Here is a 25,497-nt window from a genome sequence, read left to right as displayed (position 1 = left end):
ACATTTTCTCTGCGTATAGTGTGCTTTGTGGTTTTTTTTAATATCTTTATTTATTTTAAAGCTAACAATAAGTGCAACATATTATACAAACATTTTACACTTTAAACAGCACTTAAATTCTATCAAATTATATTTCATAACAAATACATGTCTCTTCCTCCCCTTTTATACACACAAAAATTGCAATCAACAATAAATTAAATTAAAGGTATTTCCCCACACCCTCCCACCCACCCTGGACGTGTATAATCAAAGGGCAAAATCAATAATCCCCCCTTACAGAATTTTGTCAATGGTTCCCAAACGTCCTTAAATTTCCTATAATGTGCCAGTTGTTTGGCAATCATACATTCCAGTTTAAAAGTGTGGCATAAAGATTCCCACCAGAAATTTATAATTTAATCAATCCCAGTTTTTCCAGTTCTTCAAAATAAGTTGTATGGCAACTCCTGGACAAATAATATTTTTGAATCTTTATAAATCAGGTTTCTTTTCTCTCTTGCCAGTCTTAATACAATAAACAAAATATCAATGGCCTGGGGCCCTTCTGACTGTTGGATCTTTTTCCTGGGATTCTATGTGCCCTTTCAATTTCTAACGGCACTTTTAAATTAAGGGGGAGCATCTGTGGTATAAATTCTGATAATCACAGTATCCTCACATTGTTCCTCCGAGACTGATTTTCAAATTCTACCAACTGTTTTTCCGTGTCCTGGAGAGCTCTGTGATCTTTTTTAAACGCAACTGCTCCATTTCCACATTCTCAACTCGAGATTCTATCTTTTCCACTCTAGTATGTACCATCTCCATCTTCTGTGCCAGGTTAGCCACTTCCTCTCTCACTGCTGCCAACTGCTCTGAGTTACCTTGTAGCAGTAATTTGATTTTTCTCAGCTCTTCAACTAACTCTGCCACGTCCATAGCATCAACAACAACACACTCCTGATTTGCCAAACAAATCCTAAACTAGAAAAAACAAGGAAGGCAACCAAGTCACATCAAGGTCTGCGTGGGGGAAGCTCAAAGTGCCAACCTTGGCTCACAACTTACAAACCAAATACAGCGTAACATGTCAAAAAGCATGTCGCACTGTATAGTGTTGTAGGGCGCTCACAGTGTGAACCCTCAGTGATAGGAGCGCAGCTCCGACACTTCACTTCTGGGTCAAGGCAATAAGCCTCCACCCGCACACCATCATCAAGCGCCCTGTGTGTGCAAGAATCAAACCAATCAACAATCAAAGTGAGTAAATGAAACTCAACACAAACAACCTGAGCGACCCCCACACAAACCCTGCCAGCCAAACCCCCTCAAAAAGCACGCACAAAATCACAAACAAAATCAAAAACCATACCAAAAAGTGAAAAACATATCCAAAAATAAGCAGTACTTATCCAAAACTGTCACACAAACGGAAAAACCGCGCCAGGAGGAAAGGTTCAACCGCGCTGGTTTCGGGAGGAGCCCTTCTTCAGGAACCTGGCCTCCAACAGAACACGAGCAGAGAGGACGGCTGGAGGGTGGGGTGCCCGGGAGGAAGAGCACACCGGCTAAAACAGATCCACAGGTGACATCATGCACGAACCAACCAATTATGCTGTGCGCCCTACAACACTATCATGCTGTGCGCCCTACAACCAATCATGCTGAGCGCCCTACAACACTATACAGTGCGACATGCTTTTTGACATGTTACGCTGTATTTGGTTTGTAAGTTGTGAGCCAAGGTTTGCACTTTAAGCTTCCCCCACGCAGACCTTGATGTGACGTCCATAGCATCAGCAGGCAGGGAAATCTTGGAAGGTGTGGGCGGATCTGCTTTCAATCTTTTTGGCTTTCCTCCTGCATTAAAGGCCGTTTCCAGTTTGGTTTGCTTGGTAGAAGCCATTAATAAGTAATTTTAAGCTTTCTCTTCCTATGGGGAAAATTTTTAAAAGCTGAAAAGTCACTAAAAAGTATGCCTGGGGATGGGAGCTTCACAGCTACACAGCCATTTCTGCTGCCTCCAAGTTCCGGAATCACTTTGTGTTTGTTTGGTTTTTGTTTTATGGTTACCATTATGAATTAATAAGATATTATGTGTACATGAAAAATGAATGGAATAAATTGGGGGCGGAGCTAGGGTGGGATTGGGGGTGGGACTGACAATTAATAGATGTCCCGTTTTGATGAAAAAAATGTAATGGTCATGTTAGTTACACCTGCTATCAAGAATGTATGGGCTTTAGTAAACAGCTGCTATTGAGAAGCACTCCACTGAAAGGATTTGGAGGGGGATTGCCCCCTTAATCCCTCAGTGGTTCCCCTCCCCCACAAATGCCACACGGGTAGGGGGAAACTGATCACAGAGACAGCATCAGGATTCAGGATAATACTTGGTTTATCTCTCTCTTTTTGAGATCATTGGTATTAGCTCATCATTTGGCCAGGAGTGACCAAGGATTACTCCTGCTCCATGAAGAACTTGCTAGCCCACAAGGGGAATTGCGAAGACAGACATTAATAGGTTTTTATTTATTTTTATGGTTTCTTTAGCTGTGGAAGCTTACAAGTTTTACAATTTTACTTGTTTTCATTGTATTTTAAATAAATGAACCTAAAGAAACAACAAGCAAAATGGAAGGATGAAATCAAAAAAGTCTGGTTATTTGCACCCTCAAACATGCTTCCAGGGATTGCTGTGGAAACAGTTCTCCAATAGGGCAGAGGAAGGCATTTTACAGCTAAGCTGTTCTACCTTTGTAAAGTAGGTTTAGAAGTCTTCATAAAAATGTCTTTTCCCAAACTTTCCTTATGGCCTCAGTCTCAGATAAGGAAGAATGAGGTTCAATGTTAGTTTTTTTTTATTTCTGACAGTCCTTCACCAGTTAAAACTGAGAGATCTTCCTCCTACAGTCATTCCATTGTCCTAGCCCCAGTTTGGGGAACCAATATATTGCTGATATGGTTTTCTCAGCAGTGGGACAGGCTGCTGCTGTACTCCCAAAAAAATGTTACAGGAAGTGCTTTTCGTTTCACTTTTGTTCCAGTGCAGCCTCCTTCTATTGTACGGGGTATAGATGAACACTTGCCTCTCTTCTGAGCAGGGTTATGCTCTGTCCGTAAAGCCACACTGGAGGCCTTGAACCAGTAGCTACTTCCTGTGCTTTGTGTATCCTCCTCAGTACTGTTTAATTTCTCCATTTAGTTGGAGGAATGAAAACATGGTTTCTGTGAAGAAGAAAAAATAGAGGGTTCCATCCTAAGGTCTCTTTTTCTTTTGTAAGTTGCTGTTTTGAGCCCTGAAGAGTTGACGGTATTTAAGGATTATGAATGAAGGCTTCTAAGCCTATTCTATTGATTCAGTTCAGTATCTGCAGTCTTTGTGCACTGGGCCCCATTGAGAGATGTGCCCTAGATACAACAGATTCAATCTCTGTGTATAAATGGCCTTCTGAAGGCCTAGAACCTACACTTGCATCTTTTATTCTGTTGAGGGAATGCACATGGAAGTGCACCAAGCCTAATTATTGTTTCTCAAAGACCTGAGCAGGAAAGGGTTGCGGTATTATTGGTGTTCATAGCTGGGTTGGCTTTTTATCTTTGTTCCCATATATCGCTTCATAACACTGCCATTTTTGTCCTTGCTTTAGTGGCTAGAAGTTTTAGGTGATGGTCACGGCGGGGATTTTAGGGCAGTGGGAGAGTATGAATATCTTTTCTACTGTTTGGTTTGGGGTGGTTTTTTTTACTTGACAATTTTTTCTGCGCATGTGCCCATCGTTATCACCAGCAATGGGCCCAGGCAAATTTAGCGAATGTTCCCTGCTATCTGACAACCTCATTTGCATGCGTGATTTTTTTGAGAATGTGTCGGTTTTTTAGTATCACTATCAAAACGGCTGCGTTAGCAGACCATTGCTTTTTAACGCAGGTTTTTGAGAATCCTGGCCCGAGTCCCGTCCTTCTGACTCAGCAGTGAGCTCTAAAGTGCAAGGCACTCTGGGATCTGTAGTCTTTTCCCAATTACCCAAAGCCCTCTGTTGCCCAGTAGCATAACTGCACTCTTAAAGAGGGAAAACCCCTGAATCTATCACAGGCGCCAAAGTATGATTGGCATGCAAAAAGCACCTAACTTTAGACGCCTATCTTTTTTTAGGCACCAAATACAGAATCTGGCTCTTTATGCCCGTCTCCTTCTAAATATTACCCTCCAACAGCCTTCTTTTGGGAATACTCATTGAATTTGCTGCAACCATCCTCTTCTCCTGTTTCAATAACCCTTATCCCTGCAGCACTTCCTAAAGAAGCTCTTTAACACTGGGACTATTATATTGGAATGCTGTTCCCTATGTCATGCATGTGAAATATCCTGAAGACTAAACTAGGGAGCGCTCCAGGACTAGATTGAGAAACATTGTTACGGGGAGCATTTTCAAAAATACTTATTTAAGTAAATGTGAGTTTGCCCACAGGGAAAAAGCCTTTGAAAATCATCCCCCTTGGATTTGGGGAAGGGGCATCACCAAGTTGGAAGTTAAGGAAGACCCATGGAAGTACAAGCAAGATTTTAATGTTTAAATCCCCATACCTGCTTTATCCCTCATGGTTGCAAAGCATACCAGTAAAGATTCCCTATGACACTGGATTTTCAAAGAGTTTCCCTTTGAAAATCTGCTTTGTGCCCATTTAGTATATTCTATGTGATTGTACTTGCGCTGATTGTACAGCATCTCTTGGTGTAAACCGCCTAGAACTACTGGTGATGGTGGTATAGAAGAATAATGTTGTTATTAGTAGTAGTAGTAGTAGTAGTAGTAGTAGTAGTAGTAATAGAAGCACTGTGAAAAGTTTGCAATACTTTGTTCATTGTAACATTATCCCATTGATGGTAACTGAATGAGAACTGATACTACGGGCTCCTTTTATCAAGGTGCGCTAGCGGGGTTAGCGTGTCGGACATTTAATCACGCGCTAACCCCCGCGGCAAGCCCAAAAACTAACGCCTCGTCAATGGAGGTATTAGCGACTAGCGCGACAGGCGGTTTAACGCGCGGTATTCCGTGCGTTAAACCCCTACCGCGTCTTGATAAAAGGACCCCCTAAGAGTTTCCATTTCATCCAGGTCAAGCCAGACCAACTTATTTAATACTTTTTTTCCGATTGCATGTACAGTATACAGTAGAGATGTAGTTCTAATTGTTTTCCTAATAGAGCAGATCTATTTTAGAGTAGAAATGAATGATTCTTTCCTTATACTAACCCCCTCTTTTACCACGGCGCGCTAGTTGATTTAGCGCACGCTAAATGCTAACATGTCCATAGAATATAATGGGCGCGTTAGCATTTAGCGTGCGTTAATATTTAGCACGCGCTGAATCGGCTAGCACGCCTTAGTAAAAGGACCCCTAAGTGAAATGGTGTGGTGGCTGTTGTAGTCCAATTTCCAAAGTAATATATAAAAATAAAACAAAAACCAAAGGAAATAAGGTAACACCTTTTTTTATTAGACTAACGCAATGCATTTTATGATGAGCCTTTGAAGGTAACCCTTTTTCTTCAGATCAGAAAATAAGCAACATAGAAACATAGAAATAGACGGCAGATAAGGGCCCACGGCCCATCTAGTCTGCCCACCTTAATGTCCCTCCCCTACCTTTGCCCTGTGAATAGATCCCATGTGCCGATCCCATTTGGCCTTAAAATCAGGCACGCTGCTGGCCTCAATCACCTGTAGTGGAAGACTATTCCAGCGATCAACCACTCTTTCAGTGAAAAAGAATTTCCTGGTGTCACCTCGTAGTTTCCCGCCCCTGATTTTCAACGGATGCCCTCTTGTTGTCGTGGGACCCTTGAAAAAGAAGATATCTTCCTCTGCCTCGATGCGGCCCGTAAGATACTTGAACGTCTCGATCATGTCCCCTCTCTCTCTGCACTCCTCGAGCGAGTATAGCTGTAATTTGTCAAGCCGTTTTTCGTATGGTAGATCCTTGAGTCCCGAGACCATCCGGGTGGCCATTCTTTGCACCGACTCCAGTCTCAGCACATCCTTGCGATAATGCGGCCTCCAGAATTGCACACAGTATTCCAGGTGGGGCCTCACCATGGATCTATACAATGGCATAATGACTTCCGCCTTACGACTGACAAAACCCCTTCGTATGCAGCCCATGATTTGTCTTGCCTTGGACGAAGCCTGCTCCACTTGATTGGCAGACTTCATGTCCTCACTGACGATTACCCCCAAGTCTCGTTCTGCTACCGTTTTTGCTAGGATCTCGCCATTAAGGGTATAAGACTTGCATGGATTTTGGCTGCCCAGGTGCATAACTTTGCATTTTTTGGCATTGAAGTTGAGTTGCCATGTCCTAGACCATCGCTCCAGTAGGAGTAGGTCGTGCATCATGTTGTCGGGCACTGAATCTTCATCTGTTGTGCATTTGCCCACTACATTACTCAGTTTGGCGTCATCGGCGAATAATGTTATTTTACCTCGAAGCCCTTCTGCCAAGTCTCTTATAAAGATGTTGAATAGGATTGGGCCCAAGACTGAGCCCTGTGGTACTCCACTAATCACCTCCGTCATTTCGGAGGAGGTGTCGTTCACCACCACCCTTTGGAGCCTACCTCCAAGCCAGCTCCCAACCCATTTCGTCAATGTGTTACCTAATCCTATAGAACTCATCTTGCTCAGTAACCTGCGGTGTGGTACGCTATCAAATGCTTTGCTAAAGTCCAGGTACACGATGTCCAGGGACTCCCCAATATCCAGCTTCCCCGTTACCCAGTCAAAGAAGCTGATCAGGTTGGATTGGCAGGATCTCCCCTTAGTAAATCCATGTTGTCGGGGATCCCGTAGATTCTCCTCATCCAGGATCTTATCTAATCGGTGTTTGATTAGAGTTTCCATTAGTTTGCTCACTATCGATGTTAGACTCACTGGTCTGTAGTTTGCTGTCTCCATCTTTGAGCCTTTCTTGTGGAGTGGAATGACGTTAGCCGTCCTCCAGTCCAACGGGACGCTGCCTGTACTAAGGGAGAGGTTGAAGAGCGCGGACAGTGGCTCCGCCAAGACATCACTCAGCTCCCTAAGCACCCTGGGGTGCAGGTTGTCCGGCCCCATTGCTTTGTTAACCTTGAGCTTTGACAGCTCACCGTAGACACTGCTGGGCGTAAACTCAAAGTTACTAAACGGGTCAACTGAGCCAACCCTTGTCTGTAGCTGAGGGCCGAGCCCTGGCGCTTCTCGGGTGAAGACTGAGCAGAAGTATTCATTTAATAGTTGGGCTTTTTCTGAATCCTTTTCCACATAGTCTCCATCTGGTTTCCTAAGACGTACAATCCCGCCTGAGTTTTTTCTTCTATCACTGATATACCTGAAGCAAATGTTGACAAATATCAGTATATATAAGGGAAACAGGAAAGCGTTTCAGGGATAGTTTGGACACTTTGGAAATCTAGCCACTGTACCAATGATTTTATGGTAAGAATACTACAAGGAATTTTAAGACAATCCAAGAACTGAGGGCTAGATTCTCAAAACTTTGCGTTAAAAACAGATGGGCCACTGTTGCAGCCATTATTGTAGCGATCTAAAAAAAGTGAGTCATTCTCCAAATAATGCTCATGCAAATGAGGTTGGCGGAGAGTAGAAAAGGTTTGCTAAATTTGCATGTGTCCATCACTGATGATAGCGATGCAAAAAAATAAAATAAAATTGAGCCACCGAAGTCGAGTGACTCCTCCACTCAATACCCTCACAGCAGCAGGAGAGATGCCCACTCCATCCTGCTGCCAAGCAATGCACCCCCACCCGGCAGCAGGAGTGATGCCCACTCTCTCTCCTGCTTCCAAGCAATGCATCCCCTGAAACCCAACTCGGCAGTGGGAGAGATGCCCACTCCCTCCCGCTGCTGCCGTAAAGCGTCCACCCCCCCCAGCCCCCAGCGGCAGCAGGATTGATGCCCACTCTCGGCACCACCTCTCTTGATACCTTCATTATCAAGTTTCAAGTTTATTAAAAATTTTGATTAAATCACTTTTTCAGAATTTCAAAACGTACAATAAAATGGGAAAGACAGACAAATTGTTTGGGAGACAATAACCCGAACACGGACACACTAAATGGTGAAACCTTGTCCAGGACCACGGCAGAACGTGATTTAGGAGTGATCATTAGTGATGATATGAAGGCTGCCAATCAGGTGGAGAAGGCTTCATCCAAGGCAAGACAAATGATGGGCTGCATCCGTAGGGGTTTTGTCAGCAGAAAACCTGAAGTCATAATGCCGTTGTACAGATCCATGGTGAGACCTCATCTGGAGTATTGTGTTCAATTCTGGAGACCGCACTACCGGAAAGATGTGTTGAGAATTGAGTCGGTTCAGTGAATGGCTACCAGGATGGTCTTGGGGCTCAGGGAACTCACGTACGAAGAAAGGCTAAAAAACCTGCGGATGTACTCGCTGGAAGAACGAAGAGAGAGGGGAGACATGATTGAGACCTTTAAGTATATTACGGGATGAATAGAGGTCAAAGATGCTATCTTCTGTCTTACAGGGCCCTCGGTTACAAGAGGGCACTCGCTGAAAGTCAGGGGAGGGAAATTTCATGGTGATACCAGGAAGTACTTCTTCACCGAAAGGGTAATCGATCATTGGAACGAGCTACCTCAGCAGGTGACTGAGGCCAACAACGTGTCAGATTTTAAGAGAAAATGGGATATTCACGTGGGATCTCTAGGGGAATAAAAGTCAGGGAGTGGGTCATTGGTGTGGGCAGACTTGATGGGCTAAGGCCCTTTTCTGCCGTCAATTTCTATGTTTCTATGTTTCTATGACTGTAAAACAAAAAGGAAATGGAAAGAACTACAATCAATATAGGAAAGAAAAATATAAGGGTTGCATGAATTGAGGTTCCAAAAGCAAATTAAACTCGGAAGGGGTTATTATTCGAAGGCATCCCTAAATAGGTGGCTTTTTAATTTCCCTTTGAATTTATCTAGGAATTTTTTTCTTCCATGTAAGAAATAAGGAAAAGAAAACCGAAATGAAACCTAGAAATGAACTGGATAACTGTGAAATTATAAATAGAAAAAAATAAAACAATAGACAGGAAAAATAATAGCATACATAAGCAAAATCAAAATGGTCAGTAGGGTTGTTCCCATTTATGCAAGTTGTTTTCATTTATGCGAGGTGTGACCACCAAGACATTTAAGGTAGGAATGCTTATGTCTGTATTGGCCTTTTAGGGCTGCCCACTGCTTAGATCAGGGGTGTCCAATGTCAGTCCTCGAGGGCCGCAATCCAGTCAGGTTTTCAGGATTTCCCCAATGAATATGCATGAGATCTATTAGCATACAATGAAAGCAGTGCATGCAAATAGACCTCATGTATATTCATTGGGGAAATCCTGAAAATCCAACTGGACTGCGGCCCTCGAGGACCGACATTGGACACCCCTGGCTTAGATACATCACCATTTGAGACTTGGGGCATCTTTTACTAAGCTGCACTAGCGTTTTTAGCGCGCACAGAATTTTAGCGCGCGTTATGCAGCTAGAACTAACGCCAGCTCAATGCTGGTGCTAAAACCGCTATTGCAGTTTAGTAAAAGGAGCCCTTGGTGAGATGGCAGTCATAAGACCCAACATTATGGGTGAATAAAGCAAATGAAAGACAGATGGAGAGCCCCAAGCAACTCATGCACATAAAGTGACTTTTAGCTTTGTAGAAGCACTGTAATATCTTGAGCTGTTTTTCTGGGGCATAATTGCAATGACTAATCATACTGTTACAAGAATTTTAAACTGGCATTTGAAAAGGATCACAGCTAGTAGGCATAGTGCTTTTCTGTAAATGTTATGGCCTGCAGAGAGAGTAATTGCTATGATGTCAGAAACAAAGCTGATAGCCATGGTAGAATAAGCACTTTTTGAAAAACAGTTCAGAATTTAAGAGTTGCACATGCCACAGCAAGCTGTTCTTTCTGCATGTGGGTGGGTCTTACTGATCTAAGGAGGTTACCATGACGGCAGGATGGCAGGTTTGCTTACTACAGTAGTTAAAGTAGTACTTTAGCCTGGCAGGCCCAAAAGTTGGCAAAGTTTGAATACTTCCCTGCTGGTGTATAGCATTGAAATCTAGCAGTATTTACTTGCAAGAAGAAATGTTTTATGTTTCATAATTTGAGCTGAGGTAGGAAAAGCTCTCAACACGTCCACCTGCCATCCAGTCTTCCTGATTGGTTTCAGTAGAGAGGGAGCCCTGAGAAAACTCCAGTTGAGTTAATGCTCTTGAATAATTTTTGTGTCTCCTTCTGCAGCCTTTGCCCTTGTGTTACAGTTGCAGTATATCATTTCTGTTTTTCAGAACTTGTGGTATTCAGCACTTGGAAAGAGCAGGCGACAATCTTTCCCTCTTCAAGTCCTTCTATTTCTGCATTGTTACCTTCTCTACTGTGGGCTATGGGGATGTGACTCCTAAGATTTGGCCTTCTCAACTGCTGGTGGTTATTATGATTTGTGTTGCACTTGTGGTGCTGCCTCTACAGGTAAGGTGGATGCATTGCAGGTAGATAGAAATGTTATGTTGTTGAATTTTTGGACCAGTCATTGTATATTTTGTATTCCAGGTCTATTTTTGTGCAATTTGGCTGTTAGATTTGAGAGAATTAGGATATGTTGGGGATGGTCATGTACTTCTCATAGCTGTACAAAGTAATTTCCAGTTAACTTGTTTGACAACTGAGCAGACATAGCATGAAAAACTTAAATACCACATATAGACAGGACTTTGAAATACCTGTTGTTGGCTACAGCCATATAACAAAAGACCACCCACCCACTCACAAGGTGTGACTCAGAGCACATTCAAATGGGATTTTCTTCATGATTGAGTTGACAATCTGATGGTTAACATCTTCCTTTCTGGGATATTTTCAGTGTAGTGCTAAAATGAGCATCACAAACTGTATGATTCCCATTGCCTAGCAGTTGAAACTGTCATGTGTGTCTAATATTTCTATAGTGAATCAAAAACAAATGCTGGCTGATTAGAGATAATATCTTGATGAGCTTTGTGAATGCTTGTTTTCATGATGATAATTCAGTATACACACATTAGAGGTGTGCAGAACAAATATTTTTGTTTTGTTTTTTACTTTCCCATGTTGCTTCGAGGATTTTTCATTGTGTTTGGTTTAAATTATTTTTTTCATTTCAGGACAATGTTGTCAGTAGTGAGCCCTATAGCTCAAATAGTGTGCTGTATTCTTTAATATTGCACTTATTGATAAATAGTGTCAAATTAATCTCCTCTGTATGTCATATTTGTGCTACCCAGGCCATCAAGTTTTCATTCATTCACTCATAATTACCCAACTAGATTATTGTAATAATCTATTAAATGACATCATATTAAAAGAAAAACATTGCTTTCAATTAGTCCAAAACACTGCCATAAAACTTATATAACAGGCACAAAAAGAAATACAACCATGTGACACCTCTTCTTTGGGTCAAATACTGGCTCCCCATTTCTCACAGAATTTCATTTAAAATTCTCTCCTTAGTACACAAAACTCTTCATAATTGCAACCCTTTATATCTCTCCCGATACGTCCTCCAGAATTTTACGATCTTCTCAATTGAATCTATTATATGTACCATCCCTACGTCAAATAGTTCATGATTTCACCCAAACAAAAATCTTAAGCATCACAGCCCCCACTTTATGGAACTCTCTACCCTTGCATCTCAAATCCATTGATTCGTATCCTGACTTCTGTGGTTTGCTTAAAGTTTTTCCCTTTCATGACACTTTCCCTGATTTAACTCCACTGCTTCCATAATCGAATCCTCCTCCACAACACTCATTTTCCACCATTAACCTTCTCTGCCTTGGAACCTGCATTGCGACACTCCATCTACTCATCTACCCTTTCCTATAATTAATGGATTTCTCCGTACTTAGATTCTTCCTATATCTTTTCTTAACTATTTCTCTCCCATGGAATGTATACTACTCTACTATGTCATTTTATTATAATATAAACCACTTAGATGGCTGGCACCCTAAGCAGTATATCATATTCCAATAAAAACATGAAACTATTGATGACACAGAAAAAAGCAGAATGTTGTCCTGTTATTTGGAGTTAAAAATGACTTGAAAGAATCTGGGAAATGTTGTTGGCATCTCCTCTGTCATATAATCAAATGGTGATGACATCATTAAGACTATGAGCCAGATTCTATAAATGATGCCTAGTATCTAGGCGCCATTCAGCACAGTTATCAATCAACCACTAGGCACCATTTGTAGAATCGCACCTAATAGCACCTAACTCAGCTTAGACATTGGTATATTGGCCTTATTTACCAGCACCTAAGGCAATTCACATTTGGTAGTGAATGACCAGACTGTATCTAAACGTCAAGAACAGGGCGTGTAATGCGGACAGATCAAAAGATAGGGTCCTGCCACTCTCTCTTCCCCCTCACAACTTGTCAGCATCATACTTAGGTATCTGAGGCCCAGGTGAATTAGGCCAAGTAAAGGCGCATCACTAGGCCAGATTCTATAAAGGATGCTGTGGTTGATTGACAAACGCACAGAACAGCGCTTACAATGTTGGCACTCGTAGGCACTCCTGTATAGAATCTGACCCTTACTGCATGTTTTTTTCAGCATCCAGATTTGGGCTTCATTTACAGAATCTAGTTCATAATGCTTAAATGCAAGGGAACGTGCATGTGTAGGGCTTGGACAAGGCTTAGGTAGGTTACAGAGTATTGTCATTTATGCAGTAAGTGTGTGGGGGGTGGAATTCTATAAATGGTGCTCAAAATTTGGTGCTGGAAAACATTGGCGCTAAGTGCAATTATACAAAGAGTACACACCCTTTATAGAATAGTGCATATCGCCATTGCCCATACCTAACTTTAGACGCCTGAAGTATGCCTGCTGAAACCCAGTGTAAATGCTGGTGCCCAATTTAAGTGCACTGAGGCAATATTCTGTAACCATGCACACAACTTTTTGGAACACCCCTTAAACGCCCATGTCCATAACCCCCTTATGAGCTATGCACCTGTAGAATTAGGTGGCATGCTTTAAAGAGTACTAACATACAAAACAGCTTATGCCAAATTCTGTATCAGACATCTTATATAAATTTTTGTTAAGTCTTCAGAATGTGCTGTCCACCAGCCAATTGATTCCTGGCTTAGGTCTCTTTTTGGCAAGTTCATCCTCATCAGACCTGTTTTACTTAAAATTTTCAAAATAATAATTATGATTGTAAGTGTTTATAAAGAGCTTCTAGTGCAATAAAGAACTTTCCAAAATAGTAAAATGACTTAAATATTTTGTAGAAACTTTATAGAAATTTCATGCATGCTGGTTACATGAATCGCTATTAGTCGAATCTTAAGACGTCGGGTAGGGACTTGTCTGCTCTGATATGTTTTGCCAAAGGCTGTTTCAAGAGTGAAAAAACAAGTAGATGAAACCCATTGGCTAATAATTCTTTAAACAAGTAAATGGGTTATCAAATGGGTTGTCAAAGGACAATAGAATAACAGATGATCCAGTGTTTCAATATCTAGATGACTGTGCCAGCATCTATTAGATTTAGAACTATCTAACTTATGCAACCTAACAGGGGTCCAAAAAGATCTATGTAATAAGAAAAACCATGTTTGTCTCAATTGCTGACGCTGTACATCTCATCCTCCAAATCTAAATTTGTGGCCATCGAGATGCAGAAATATACTGCTTTATCTCAATGCTCCAAATGTCACGAAGACCATTTTGGGGGTTTTTAATTCAAGAAATCAGATATTTTATACCACCTGGCAGCCTGATGTCCTATAAAATCTATCTGGAAGGAAAGGATCTGCAGACTATAATAATTTTTAGATTTTGCCAATCAGGGAATCCCTTCTGAATGGCTTGCTTCAACTGCAACTAATTATAATTTTGAGAGTTAGCTATACCAAATTTTTGTTGCAGTCGTGAAGTGCACGCAAATATTAATGCTAATGAATTTCAATAACTGGCTGTTAACCCCCATTAATGATGATAATTGACTTGATAGCCAATTAATTTGCACATCCATCTTGGGGGCGCTCCCAAATTTTGGCATACAAATCTAGGTGCCAAATACAAAATCTGAAAATGCATTCAATTGATCACGAGTAACTGGAAAAAACATGACAGAATAAGTTACACTTTTTGGTGGGTGAATGTGTGTACTACGTACAGATATGAAAGAATTAATGCAGAATGTAGGGGAGTTAGTGGTGTATTCAATAAAATTTAGAGCCCATTGACTAAATTTGTGAAATTATAATGTTTATTTATTTTGTCTTTCCTTTTGTTCATTTACCTTTACACATCCATGGAGGGAGGAAGGGAAGGGATTAAATATTGATGATGACATTTGGGTAACTTTACTCCTCATTTATATTATATATACTATGTTATATTATGTTATTATTATATGTAGAAAACTGAAAATCTCGAATGATAAAAATGTTACCTATATAGAAATTAGTGCAATGTTCTGTTCTTTTATTTATATAGCACTGTTTTTAGATTAAAAATCAATAAAGATTTTTTTTTAAATCTGAAAATGCTACATTTAGGCGTGCACATATATACCTGATATTGACATGATATTAGTGAACGTGTTTAAATGTTAGCACATAAATGCAGACTTAAAACTAATATTCTATAATGGCATCTGGGCACCCAGATGCCAATATAAATATTGCGCTTAGCGCACTGCATTATGGCACACTTTTTTAGAATTACTTCCTAATTGTTTAGGATTGCCCACTGCTTTGAAATCTTCAGAACATCCAGTCCAGTTCTAGTTTTACTACTCTGCCTTTAAGGGCTGCTGGTTTTGGTATCCTTTTTGATTTCTATAAGAAAAGAAAGGCTAAAAGTCCCTACAAACAATGGGGTAAAACCAGGCCTGAATGAACCTGTCCTGAAATCTGAAGCCACTTGGTGACCCCATAGGTGCCATATGACAGAGCTTTAGCTATCTTCCATAGGCCCTGTGTTCTGGTGCTACCATATTGGCCTTTTTCTGTGTCTTATCTACTTAGTGAGACAGTGTTTGCTTTCAGTTTGAGGAGCTGGTGTATTTATGGATGGAGCGTCAGAAATCCGGGGGGAATTACAGTCGCCACCGTGCCCAGACAGAGAAGCACGTTGTCCTTTGTGTCAGTTCCCTCAAAATTGACCTCCTTATGGATTTTCTGAATGAATTTTATGCACACCCCCGACTCCAGGTAAGGACTCTTAGGCTTTCTCTCTAGAAACATTGGGGTTTCCAGAATTTAGGAACAGGTCCCTGCTCCAACTCTCCTCCTTCCCTGTAGTCTGTGAAATAGCAGAAGACTAGCCTTCTCTTTGACTTTCCTTTTCAATAACTTCGCTAAAAATAGATAATGATGTGAAGATCTAGAAGGAAGACATTCCTGTCTATATTGCTGGCTGTACTTATAGGGGAAAAAAAATCACTTGAAAAAATTACTATCGGTGTTGTAAGAGTTGTTGGGCTTTCATACATTCATTCAGTTACTCCACTGTATCAAGAGCTGCATTGACTCCCAGTGAAGGCGCTTATTGTATTTAAGCTGGGTTGATTCTATTATAAAGTCACTACTGGTCAATCTCCACAATATTTGACCAATCAAGTGGAGCAAGCTTCATCCAAGCTTCATCCAAACAAGTCATAGGTTGCATACGCAGGGGTTTCGTCAGCCGAAAGCCGGAAGTCATTATGCCATTGTATAGATCCATGGTGAGGCCCCATCTGGAATACTGTGTGCAATTCTGGAGGCCGCATTATCGCAAGGATGTGCTGAGACTGGAGTCGGTTCAGAGAATGGCCACCCGGATGGTCTCAGGACTCAAGGATCTCCCATACGAGGAATGGCTAAACAAATTGCAGCTATACTCACTCGAGGAGCGCAGAGAGAGGGGGGACATGATCGAGACGTTCAAGTATCTCTCGGGCCGCATAGAGATGGAGGAAGGATATCTTCCTTTTCAAGGGTCCCACGACAACAAGAGGGCACCCATGGAAAATTAGGGGAGGGAAACTACGAGCTGACACCAGGAAATTCTTTTTCACAGAAAGGGTGGTTGATCGCTGGAATAGTCTTCCACTGCATGTGATCGAGGCCAGCAGCATGCCTGATTTTAAGGCCAAATGGGATCGTCACATGGGATCTATTCACAGGGCGAAGGTAGGGGAGGGATCTATTCACAGGGCGAAGGTAGGGGAGGGACATTAGGGTGGGCAGACTAGATGGGCCTTGGCCCTTATCTGCCGTCTATTTCTATGTTTCTATGATTCATTTGTCTTTTCAACTCAGAAAAATCCAAGAAAAATTCACGCTTTATTTGTTTTCTCTTCAGTTAGTGGATGCAAGTACAAAAAATTTCATGAGCGACCACTTTCTTTTCAAGTTGCATTACATGATAGTGACTTTAAGAATCTGTTCCTAACATCTTACTCTTATCTTCAATTTAGGAACCAGTTGAAAACTCATCTTTTCAAAAATATCCATAGGCAACTAATTCTTTAACTATTTCATCCTGTACGTATTACTAATCTTTTGTAAACCGCTTTGAACTACCTGGTTATGTGGTCTAGAAATTGATTTATTATATTGTATTATTGTACAAAAGAAAATCTTAAAGTGAAATGTGGAGAAAAACAGACCTCAATACAAGGCCCCTGAACTTAAAAAATATTCAATAGAGCACAGACCATCACAGGTCTGAAATAAAACTCCACTAACATCAAAAACAAAATCATTCATCCATAGTTTCAGTCTGTGCTCTATAATGAGTCCACAAAGTAACTTGTAAATATATATTGGCAACAGCTATACGTTCTTCAATCTAAGTAGATAAAAAAGTGCAAAAAGCTGTAATGTAGCCTTCCAACAGTGTTCTATCAAACTGAGCAGCATACAAGTAGAAAAATTAAATTGCTTACCTTCATTCTTAACTTGTGCCGTAATTTCAGGAGCCGTGTGTTAAGGTCTGTTTTTCTCCACATTTCACTTTATGATTTTCTTTTCTTTTCAGTCTTTTGTATGAATGTATGAAAGCCCAACAACTCTTACAACACAGATAGTAATTTTTCCAAGTGATTTTTTGTTATATACATCTGGGTCCAATTGTCTGGGTCCAATTGTCTGGGTCCAATTGTCTGGGGTCATTTGCAATTCTGAATAAGAGATCAAATGCCTTATTAAAAGAGAAAAAGCTTCTTCAGTGCTGTGATTCTTAAATATTCCAGAGCAGAGAGCAGTTCCCCTTCATTCTTTTGTGGTGCAGTGGAGACAGGGTCTTCAGAGCCAAAATTCAGATTTGCTGTGAGAAAGATTTTATAAAGACCTCACATTGCAAGAAAATATGTCCTTTGGCCATAAAGAATGGGACAGTAGAGTTCTCTTTATAAGATGATCTGACAGAGGCCATGTTTCAGCAGAGTTGTCTGCCCCAAATATTTCCAAAACAATCAGTAATGTCACATTAATCAGGAGATAATAAAGGTTAAACAAATTCAAGAAACTTTAATTAAAGACAACACTAATCTTAGAAGGAAGTTTGAATTTTTGGAAAACTTTTTCCACAGTAATAATTTAAGATTGATTAACTTCCCTAGGATTCAGACGGTAACTCCTAGGGAAATGTTGAAAAAATATATGATAGAAATTTTGGGAATATCAGAGGAGATGATACCTCCACTTACTATTATCTCCCTAATAATCAACAGAAACAAAAACAACAAGAAATTACACAGGGGGAAAATTTGAATGTATCTAATTTATTGGAAATGTCTGATAAGGAATCGTTTACTCCTGGAACTTTATTACTAACAGTTGCTTTGGCACCAGATAAAAATTGGTTATTAAGACTCTTCTTTCAAAATAAACAGAAACAATTTCATGGGATGAAAATACAAATGTATCCAGACTTGGTGAAAGATACCCAGAGGCATTGTAGAGAATTTTTACTTTTAAAACCTGGAGTCTTAGCCTTAGGGGTAACGTTTTATCTTCGTCACCCATGCAAATGTATAGTGAATTATTCTTCTCAAAAATATGTTTTCTTTGAGCCCTTTCAGTTCACAACTTTTTTATCGCTGTCACGCTTGGAAAAAGAAAAAGATAAGAGCTAAGCCCTAGATTGGTTATATTATGGGGTAACCTGCCTCAGCTTAATTAGCAGTCCTATACTTCTTTAAGACATATTGTTAATTAATCTTGCATTTGGCTATATTTTGGATCCAATGAGGACTTGAGCTGAAATTTAAGCATAATTGTTTTCTTCTTTTTTACTGATTATATGTTTCTTAGATTGATGTAATTAATTCTTGGCTTGGATTTTGCTTTCTGTACAAGTTTTATGCTTGATATGTATTGTAAAATGATAGATAAATAATAATAATAAAAAAAAGTCATGTCACATTAAAAGAGAGAGCTCTCAAAACAATCTTTATGAAACTCCTATGAACTGAAATTTTAAAATGCCGCTCGGGACGCAAATGTGAACCTTGTCGGAGTGCAGCGGCAGCTCAAGACGAGCGGCATTTTGATGTGACATTACTGATCGTTTGGAAATATTTGACCCCTGAAGCAGGCAACTCTACCAAAACACAGCCCATGTTGGGTCATCTAATTAAGAGAACTCTACCGTCCCATTCTGTGAGGTACTTGGTGCTTCTTTCATGTCACTATTTGTTGTGTACGTTGACTCCCTCTCTTTGCTGCTTTGGCCATATAAGAAATATCTTTGATACAATCTCAGGAAATGCAGTCTGGCTCCAAATTATGACTTGGCTGTGTGGCTTCCTATTTCAGGATTATTATGTAGTAATACTGTGCCCAACAGAGATGGACATTCAAGTTCGAAGAGTCCTTCAGATTCCTCTGTGGTCCCAGAGGGTTATCTACCTACAAGGGTCTGCACTGAAAGATCAAGATCTCATGAGAGCAAAGTGAGTCCATGTTTTTCTTTCACATTTCCTAGACATTTATAGATGCACTTGCTTTTCCAACACACAATAATGCAGGAGATGAGTATTTGGAGAGTGAATGAGGTAGCAATGACCACCAAACAGGATAGGAAATGAGAAATAACCAAACCTGGTGACTTCAAGTTGACTAAGAAGGAAAACTTCTAATATCACAAAATAATTTTGTCAGCCCTCATTTCTTTGTGCTTTTTCTTGGATACTTTGTCATATAATTCTTTCAGCAAAAGTTCACCTAGCTTGCAAAAAATAGTGGTGAAAATTATGAGGCATTAATGCAAAACCATTTCAAAAACTTTAAAACCATTGGCTCTTTTAAAACACACTGTTTCACTTAAGAAATCATTTACAAAGACTATAATCCCACTTTCATGGACATTGCAGCTCAGAAGAATTGCTTTTTGCTAGAATTAGAAAAAGCAGTTGTTTATTACATAATCACAAGGAAAAATGATGTGCACCACTATAAAATATCCTTAATATATTCCAAAATCTTTCATCTAGCAACTTAATAACAGTGATCAGTTATGGACTGAAGACAAATCTAAAATGTTGGCATTTATACTTGATTCTTTGTCTAGAACCCCACATTAATAACTTATATAAAAAGAGGTTTATAAATTGCAACATCTTAGGATTATTCATCCCTATTTTTATGAACATCAATTTTCCTTACTGGTACAATCAACCATTTTGTCCCAATTGGATTTTGGTAACTCTGCATATGTAGGAATAACTGGTATACTTGAGAAAAAAGTTCAACTCTGGCAAGCAACCACAGCCAGATTAATCTTTTAAAATGAAAACGTTTGACCAACTAAAGCCCAAATCATTTTCAAACTTGCCTGTTTCCTGAAGACTTCCTTTCTCTGATTTTTTTTTCCTCCTGTTAAGAAAGAGTTCTAGATCAACCCAGTCCTCGAGGCACATCTAATCGCATCAAGTTTTCAGGATATCCACAATGAATATGCATAAGATAGATTTGGATGTGCTGCCTCCTTGGTAATTAAATCTGTCTCATGCTTACTCATTGTGGATATCCTGAAAACCTGATGGGATTTGGTGTGCCTCAAGGATTGGGTTGAAAAGCACTGTTTTAGATTGAAAAGTTGCCGGCTGCTGAATCTTCTTTTTTTTTAATTAGTTCGCTACAGGAAACTGCTGGAATCATCTTTTTCATATCAGGCAGTCCTGGCTTGAAATAATATACCCCTGCAGATTAAGTAGTCTCTTTCTTATGTGACTTATTTGTAAATATTTAAAAACTTGTTACAAAAATTCTTGCTTATTTCTGATAATCGCTGAAGTGATTGCCATTTGTCTGTCCACTTTTTTTTTCTATTGTAAATTACCTTGGATCCTAACCAATGGGGATAAGGCAGTCTATAAACACTGAGATTAGATGTATAACAAAAGTGGCTGGCTGTTCATAGCTGCCCAAAATTTAAAGGAATTAAAAAACAGATTACAGAGGAAAAACTCTTATCAGTCAGCACACAGAGGTACATTTCATTTATGCTGCTTTGTTTTACTAGAAATGAAGGGTTAGTCATCCTGTGTTTCATTCTCTTAATTAGAAGTGATTACTGCTGTTCTCTGAGGAATAATGCTCACTGATAAATACTGGTTTTTATTACATATTGTATAGTTATTATGCAGGAAATAAAAGCCCTTTGATTGCTGCTTGGAAGTAAAAAGAATGTAATACCTTGCTGTTTGGTGTGCTTTTGTTTCACAAGTAATCATATGTAGCTAATGTCTACTGGTATTTTTGGAGCGAATGTGAAATATGTTATATAAGGTGCCCACTGGAAGTAATATTAGGGTCATTCTCTTTGCTAAAAATTAACACCCCCCTCCCCCTTTTACAAAGCTGAGTTAGGGTTTTTATCGCCGGCCACAGTGAAATTAGCTCCGACGCTCAGGAATTCTATGAGTGTCGGAGCTAATACATCATCAGTGACGCGGCAGAGAGAAGGCCCCGGCAGAGAAGGCCACAAAGTAGCCCATTCAGAGCTGCTGCTGTTGCCGCCATTGTTTTGGAGACTTTGGAGTTGGAAGTATGTCAGGCTTACGGTGGGAGGGTCGGTGGAGTTCCACTGCACAGAAGGATGGGAGAAAGGGATAGAAAGACATTGCAGAGGGAAGGCCCATTCAGAGCACCGCCATTCATTTTGGAGACCTCAGAGCTGCTGCACAAGGGGATGAGTGAGAGGTGAGGAAAGATGCTGCACATGGGAGGAGAGGAAGGAAAGAAGAAGAATTGGGGTGGAGGAGAGGAAGGGAGAGATGATTGTTGTACTTGAAAAAAAAAAAAGACATTCCCGAAAATAAGCCCTACTGCGTTTTATGGAGCACAAATTAATATAAGACCCTGTCTTATTTTCGGGGAAACACAGTAGCTTAGAACTGAAAACCCAGAGAACAGCAGAATTCACTTAATTGTGCTAGTCCATTTTCTTAGCCTTGCATAAAAATTATTCTTACATGTTGTGAATATGCACGAACCTCATCCAGAATGTTATGAAGACTGTACTTCCAAGAGGACATGAGCAGTGCAGAGGCAGTTCAGAAAAAGGTTTCAAAATTGGTGGAAAACCTTCTCCAAAAGTTATTCGAAATGTGATTTAAAGGCCTAAGGGGTCAATTCTATAACTGGGTTTTTGAGGTAGGCATGCTGATGCTGAGTGCTATTTCTAGGTGTGTACCAAGGTGCCATTATAGAATAAGTTGCCATGGATGTATCTATAGTTAAGCAGTCAAAGTTAAGTGGGAACTGAGACAGGCACTCAAAAGGGACAGTGTTCAGTTGAATTGGCTCTTTATTAAGAAGATAGAACAAGCTCCGATCCCGTATAGGGAGGAGCGAGGCCAAATCGGCCGAAGCGAGAAGAGGGGAGGGGGGAAGGGGAAGGGAGGAGGAGAAGGAAACACCAATCAGCGAGGGAAGCCGGGGGGGGGGATTAGGAGAAGAAGGGGAAGCGGAAGGGAGGTCGCCCCTTTTCCTACGGCGATCCAGGGAGACCGACGCAACTTCTCTTACCTGCAGGAATTTTCCTATAGTACTCAGCATCAGCCCACCCCCAGCGACTTCACCTACCCTTGTTACACAGCACATCTCCAGCATATTCAGCTGAGCGGCTGACTAGCGTCTCCAAGACGCCCTTCCCGTGTGCTGCCGAGCCTTATCCGCCTCTCTGTGCCGGTAAGTGAGCGAGTGGCAGGCGCTGCACTCGCGGCCACAACAAAAATAAAAATTACCTCCTTTTATCGATCCGCTGTTTCGATCCCTCATGCAGGGATCGGGGGGTGGGTGGGGGCCGCCGCGAAGGAGCGAGTGCGGCACCACATGGCCGGCCTTTATGCCCCATGCCTTGATCTCCGTTGCTACGGAGGCCCCCTACGGGGCTTCCTGTACGCCGCCCGCATCGACACAAAAACTCCTTCTTTTCGCCGACCTGACTTTCGATCCCTCATGCCAGTTGGTGGGGGCGGCTGCGAAGGAGCGAGTGCGGCGCCACGTGGGCCGGCGCCGGACTCTATCCCCCATGCCCTGATCTCCGTGTGCTACGGCGGCCCAAGCTGTGTTTCGGCAAAAGCCTTCATCAGGAATCCATCAAATATAAAATAATATAGTCCAATCCAAAATGACATCATACACTACACTGCTGTGCACAATCAGCTGTTATGAAAGTTGGTTGGTGGTTGCGCTTCTAGCTTTTTTTCATTTCAGAAGCATTGAGAGGATGTCGTTCTAATACACTTCAGTAACAGCTGATGAAGGCTTTCGCCGAAACACAGCTTGTTTTGAATCTTATTTTGTGAACTGAGTCCTGCTTATGTATCTTCTTTTTTTTTTTCTTCTTTTTTATTTATGTTTTGAACATATTATCAAGAATAAACTTCTTGTACAGAATATGATTGAGTCAGCATAATATAAAACAAATGAAGTAACAACTATATAACAAAATTACTATTTACTCATCAAAATTAAAGTCCCAAAATTTGAGATCCAAGGTGTTCCTGAGAGAGAAACTATTAAAAGAAAAAGAATAATTCAAATTGCAATTAGGCGGTCAGATGAGAATGGACCAAGAGTAAATTTATACATTGAGATTTTCTTTATCCCCTTCAAGGCCCCTCCTGGAGAGAAATCCTGTCAACTGAGAGGGTTCGAAGAAAATATAATTACAAGATTTGTACTTTACAATGCATTTGCAAGGATATCGTAAAAGAAATGATGCCCCCATTGCAGTGACCCCAGGCTTAAGAAGCAAAAATTCCTTCCTTCGTTTCTGAGACTCCCTTGTCACATCCGGAAATATTTGAACTTTATGTCCAAGAAATTCTTTATGTCTATTCTTAAAATAAAGCTGTAATATCCAATTTTTATCTGGTGATAAAACCACCGTAGCCAATAGGGTAGCTGGAATAGCTACCTCCCTCATTGAAGATTCCAATAATAATGTTATATCCATTTGTTTACCCTGACCTTGTTGTTCTAGTGGACGATGTTCTTCCGAATTTTTTGATGTTGGCAAATTTGGAAAAAGGAGGAAAGGCATCATTAGGAACATTAAGAACTTCACAAAAGTACTTTTTCAAAACTTCTTTTGCTGATAGAGAAGGAATCTTTGGGAATTTCAAAACTTCTTTTGCTGATAGAGAAGGAATCTTTGGGAATATGTATCTTCTTAATAAATATGCAAGTCAACTAGACACTATCCCTTTTAAGTGCCTGTCTTGGTTCCCGCTTCACTTTGACTGCTTGGCTTGCTTTTGTGGGATTCCAGTATCTTCTTTGTCTTGTATATATCTAAAGTTAGGCATGAACAGTTTCGCCAGGTCAATAGAACATAAGAACAGCTCTACTGGGTCAGACCAATGGTCCATCAAGCCCAGCAGCTTGCTCTAACGGTAGTCAATCTAGGTCCCCAGTACTTGGCCAAAACCCTAGGATTTGCAACATTCTATGCTACCGATCTAGGGCAGTCAAATAAACAAAAATAGGGCAAGAAACCTCTCTAAATAATCGAGAGTGGAGTGATTGAAAATGATATTTAAAGTCACTATGAAATAATCACTCAGGTGTTCATAATCACATACTTTCAACTGTATACAATGCACCAATGCAAGCATTTTCAACAGTGACAAGTTTTACAACTAGTTTTTGAATATGCGATGATTGGGCGGTGAGGTGGTAGTGTTGGGGTTCCCCCTATTATCACCTCCATTTCTCTGAGCATAAAAACTCATTAACAGTTGTATACAGTTGAAAGTATGTGATTATGAACACCTGAGTGGCTACCGATCCAGGGCAAGCAGTGGCTTCCCCCATGTCTTTCTCAATAACAGATTATGGACTTTTCCTCCAGAAAATTGTCCAAACCTTTCTTAAAACCAGCTACACAATCCACTCTTACCACAACCTCTGGCAATGCGTTCCCGAGCTTAACTATTCTCTGAGTGATAAAATATTTCCTTCTATTGGTTTTAAAAGTATTTCCCTGTAACTTGTCCCCTAGTCTTTGTAATTTTTGATGTAGTGAAAAATCAATTCACTTGTACCCGTTCTACTCCACTCAGGATTTTCTAGACTTCAATTATATCTCCCCTCAGCTGTCTCTTTTCCATGCTGAAGAGCCCTAACCTTTTTAGTCTTTCCTCATACGTTCCATCCTTTTTATCATCTTGGTCACTCTTCTTTAAACCTTTTCTAGTGCTGCTATGTCTTTCTTGAGATAAGGAGACCAGAATTGAACGCAATACTCTAGTTGAGGTCACACAGTGGAGCGATACAGGGGCATTATAACATTCTTAGTCTTGTTAACCATCTGTTTTTTTAATAACTAGCATTCTGTTTGCTTTTTTGGCTGCCGCTACACATTGGGCAGAAGGTTCCATTGTATTGTCTACGATGACACCCAGCTCCTTTTCTTTGGTGCTAACCCACAAGGTAGACCCTAGCATCCGGCAACTGTGATTTGGGTTATTATTCCCAATGTGTACCACTTTGCATTTGTCCACATTAAATTTCTGCCACTTGGACGCCCCCCATCTTCCAATCTCCTAAGGTCTGCCTGCAATTTTTCACAATCTGCATGCGTTTTAACAACTTTGAATAGTTTAGTGTCATTTGCAAATTTAAGTTCCTCACTTATTGTTCCAATTTCCAGATCATTTATTAATAAGTTAAATAGCACCGGTCCCAGTACAGATCCCTGTGGCACTCCACTGTTTATTCCCCTCCATTAAGAAAAATGTCATACATGTTTGTGCCTAGGTGTTTAGAATTTGTATGTTACATGTGGAGGGACATTTTAGAAGGATGTCTTACTCAGAATGTAGATGCCCCAGGCAGTACATCACAAATGGATGTCCATCTCTCATGTATTTTAGAACAGCGTCCATTTTTCGGTTTTTGCTTTACAGCAAGTAGCG

At 40.6% G+C, this 25,497-nt stretch overlaps 1 protein-coding gene across 1 annotated transcript in view; it reads left to right on the top strand.

Annotated features, from left to right (window-relative positions):
- Positions 1–25,497, top strand: part of KCNT1 (potassium sodium-activated channel subfamily T member 1) — a 152,545-nt gene that overhangs the window by 43,238 nt on the left and 83,810 nt on the right. The window contains exons 5-7 of the mRNA XM_033962267.1: positions 10,353–10,533; positions 15,125–15,289; positions 18,884–19,020. Of these exons, the coding sequence (XP_033818158.1) occupies positions 10,353–10,533; positions 15,125–15,289; positions 18,884–19,020 (483 nt within the window). The remainder of the gene's footprint in view (positions 1–10,352; positions 10,534–15,124; positions 15,290–18,883; positions 19,021–25,497) is intronic.

This window comes from Geotrypetes seraphini, chromosome 10 (assembly GCF_902459505.1).
Source record: "Geotrypetes seraphini chromosome 10, aGeoSer1.1, whole genome shotgun sequence".
Classification (NCBI taxonomy): Eukaryota; Metazoa; Chordata; class Amphibia; order Gymnophiona; family Dermophiidae; genus Geotrypetes; species Geotrypetes seraphini.
Note: the sequence above shows the minus strand (reverse complement) of the source record. Positions and strands in the feature narration are given on the sequence as shown.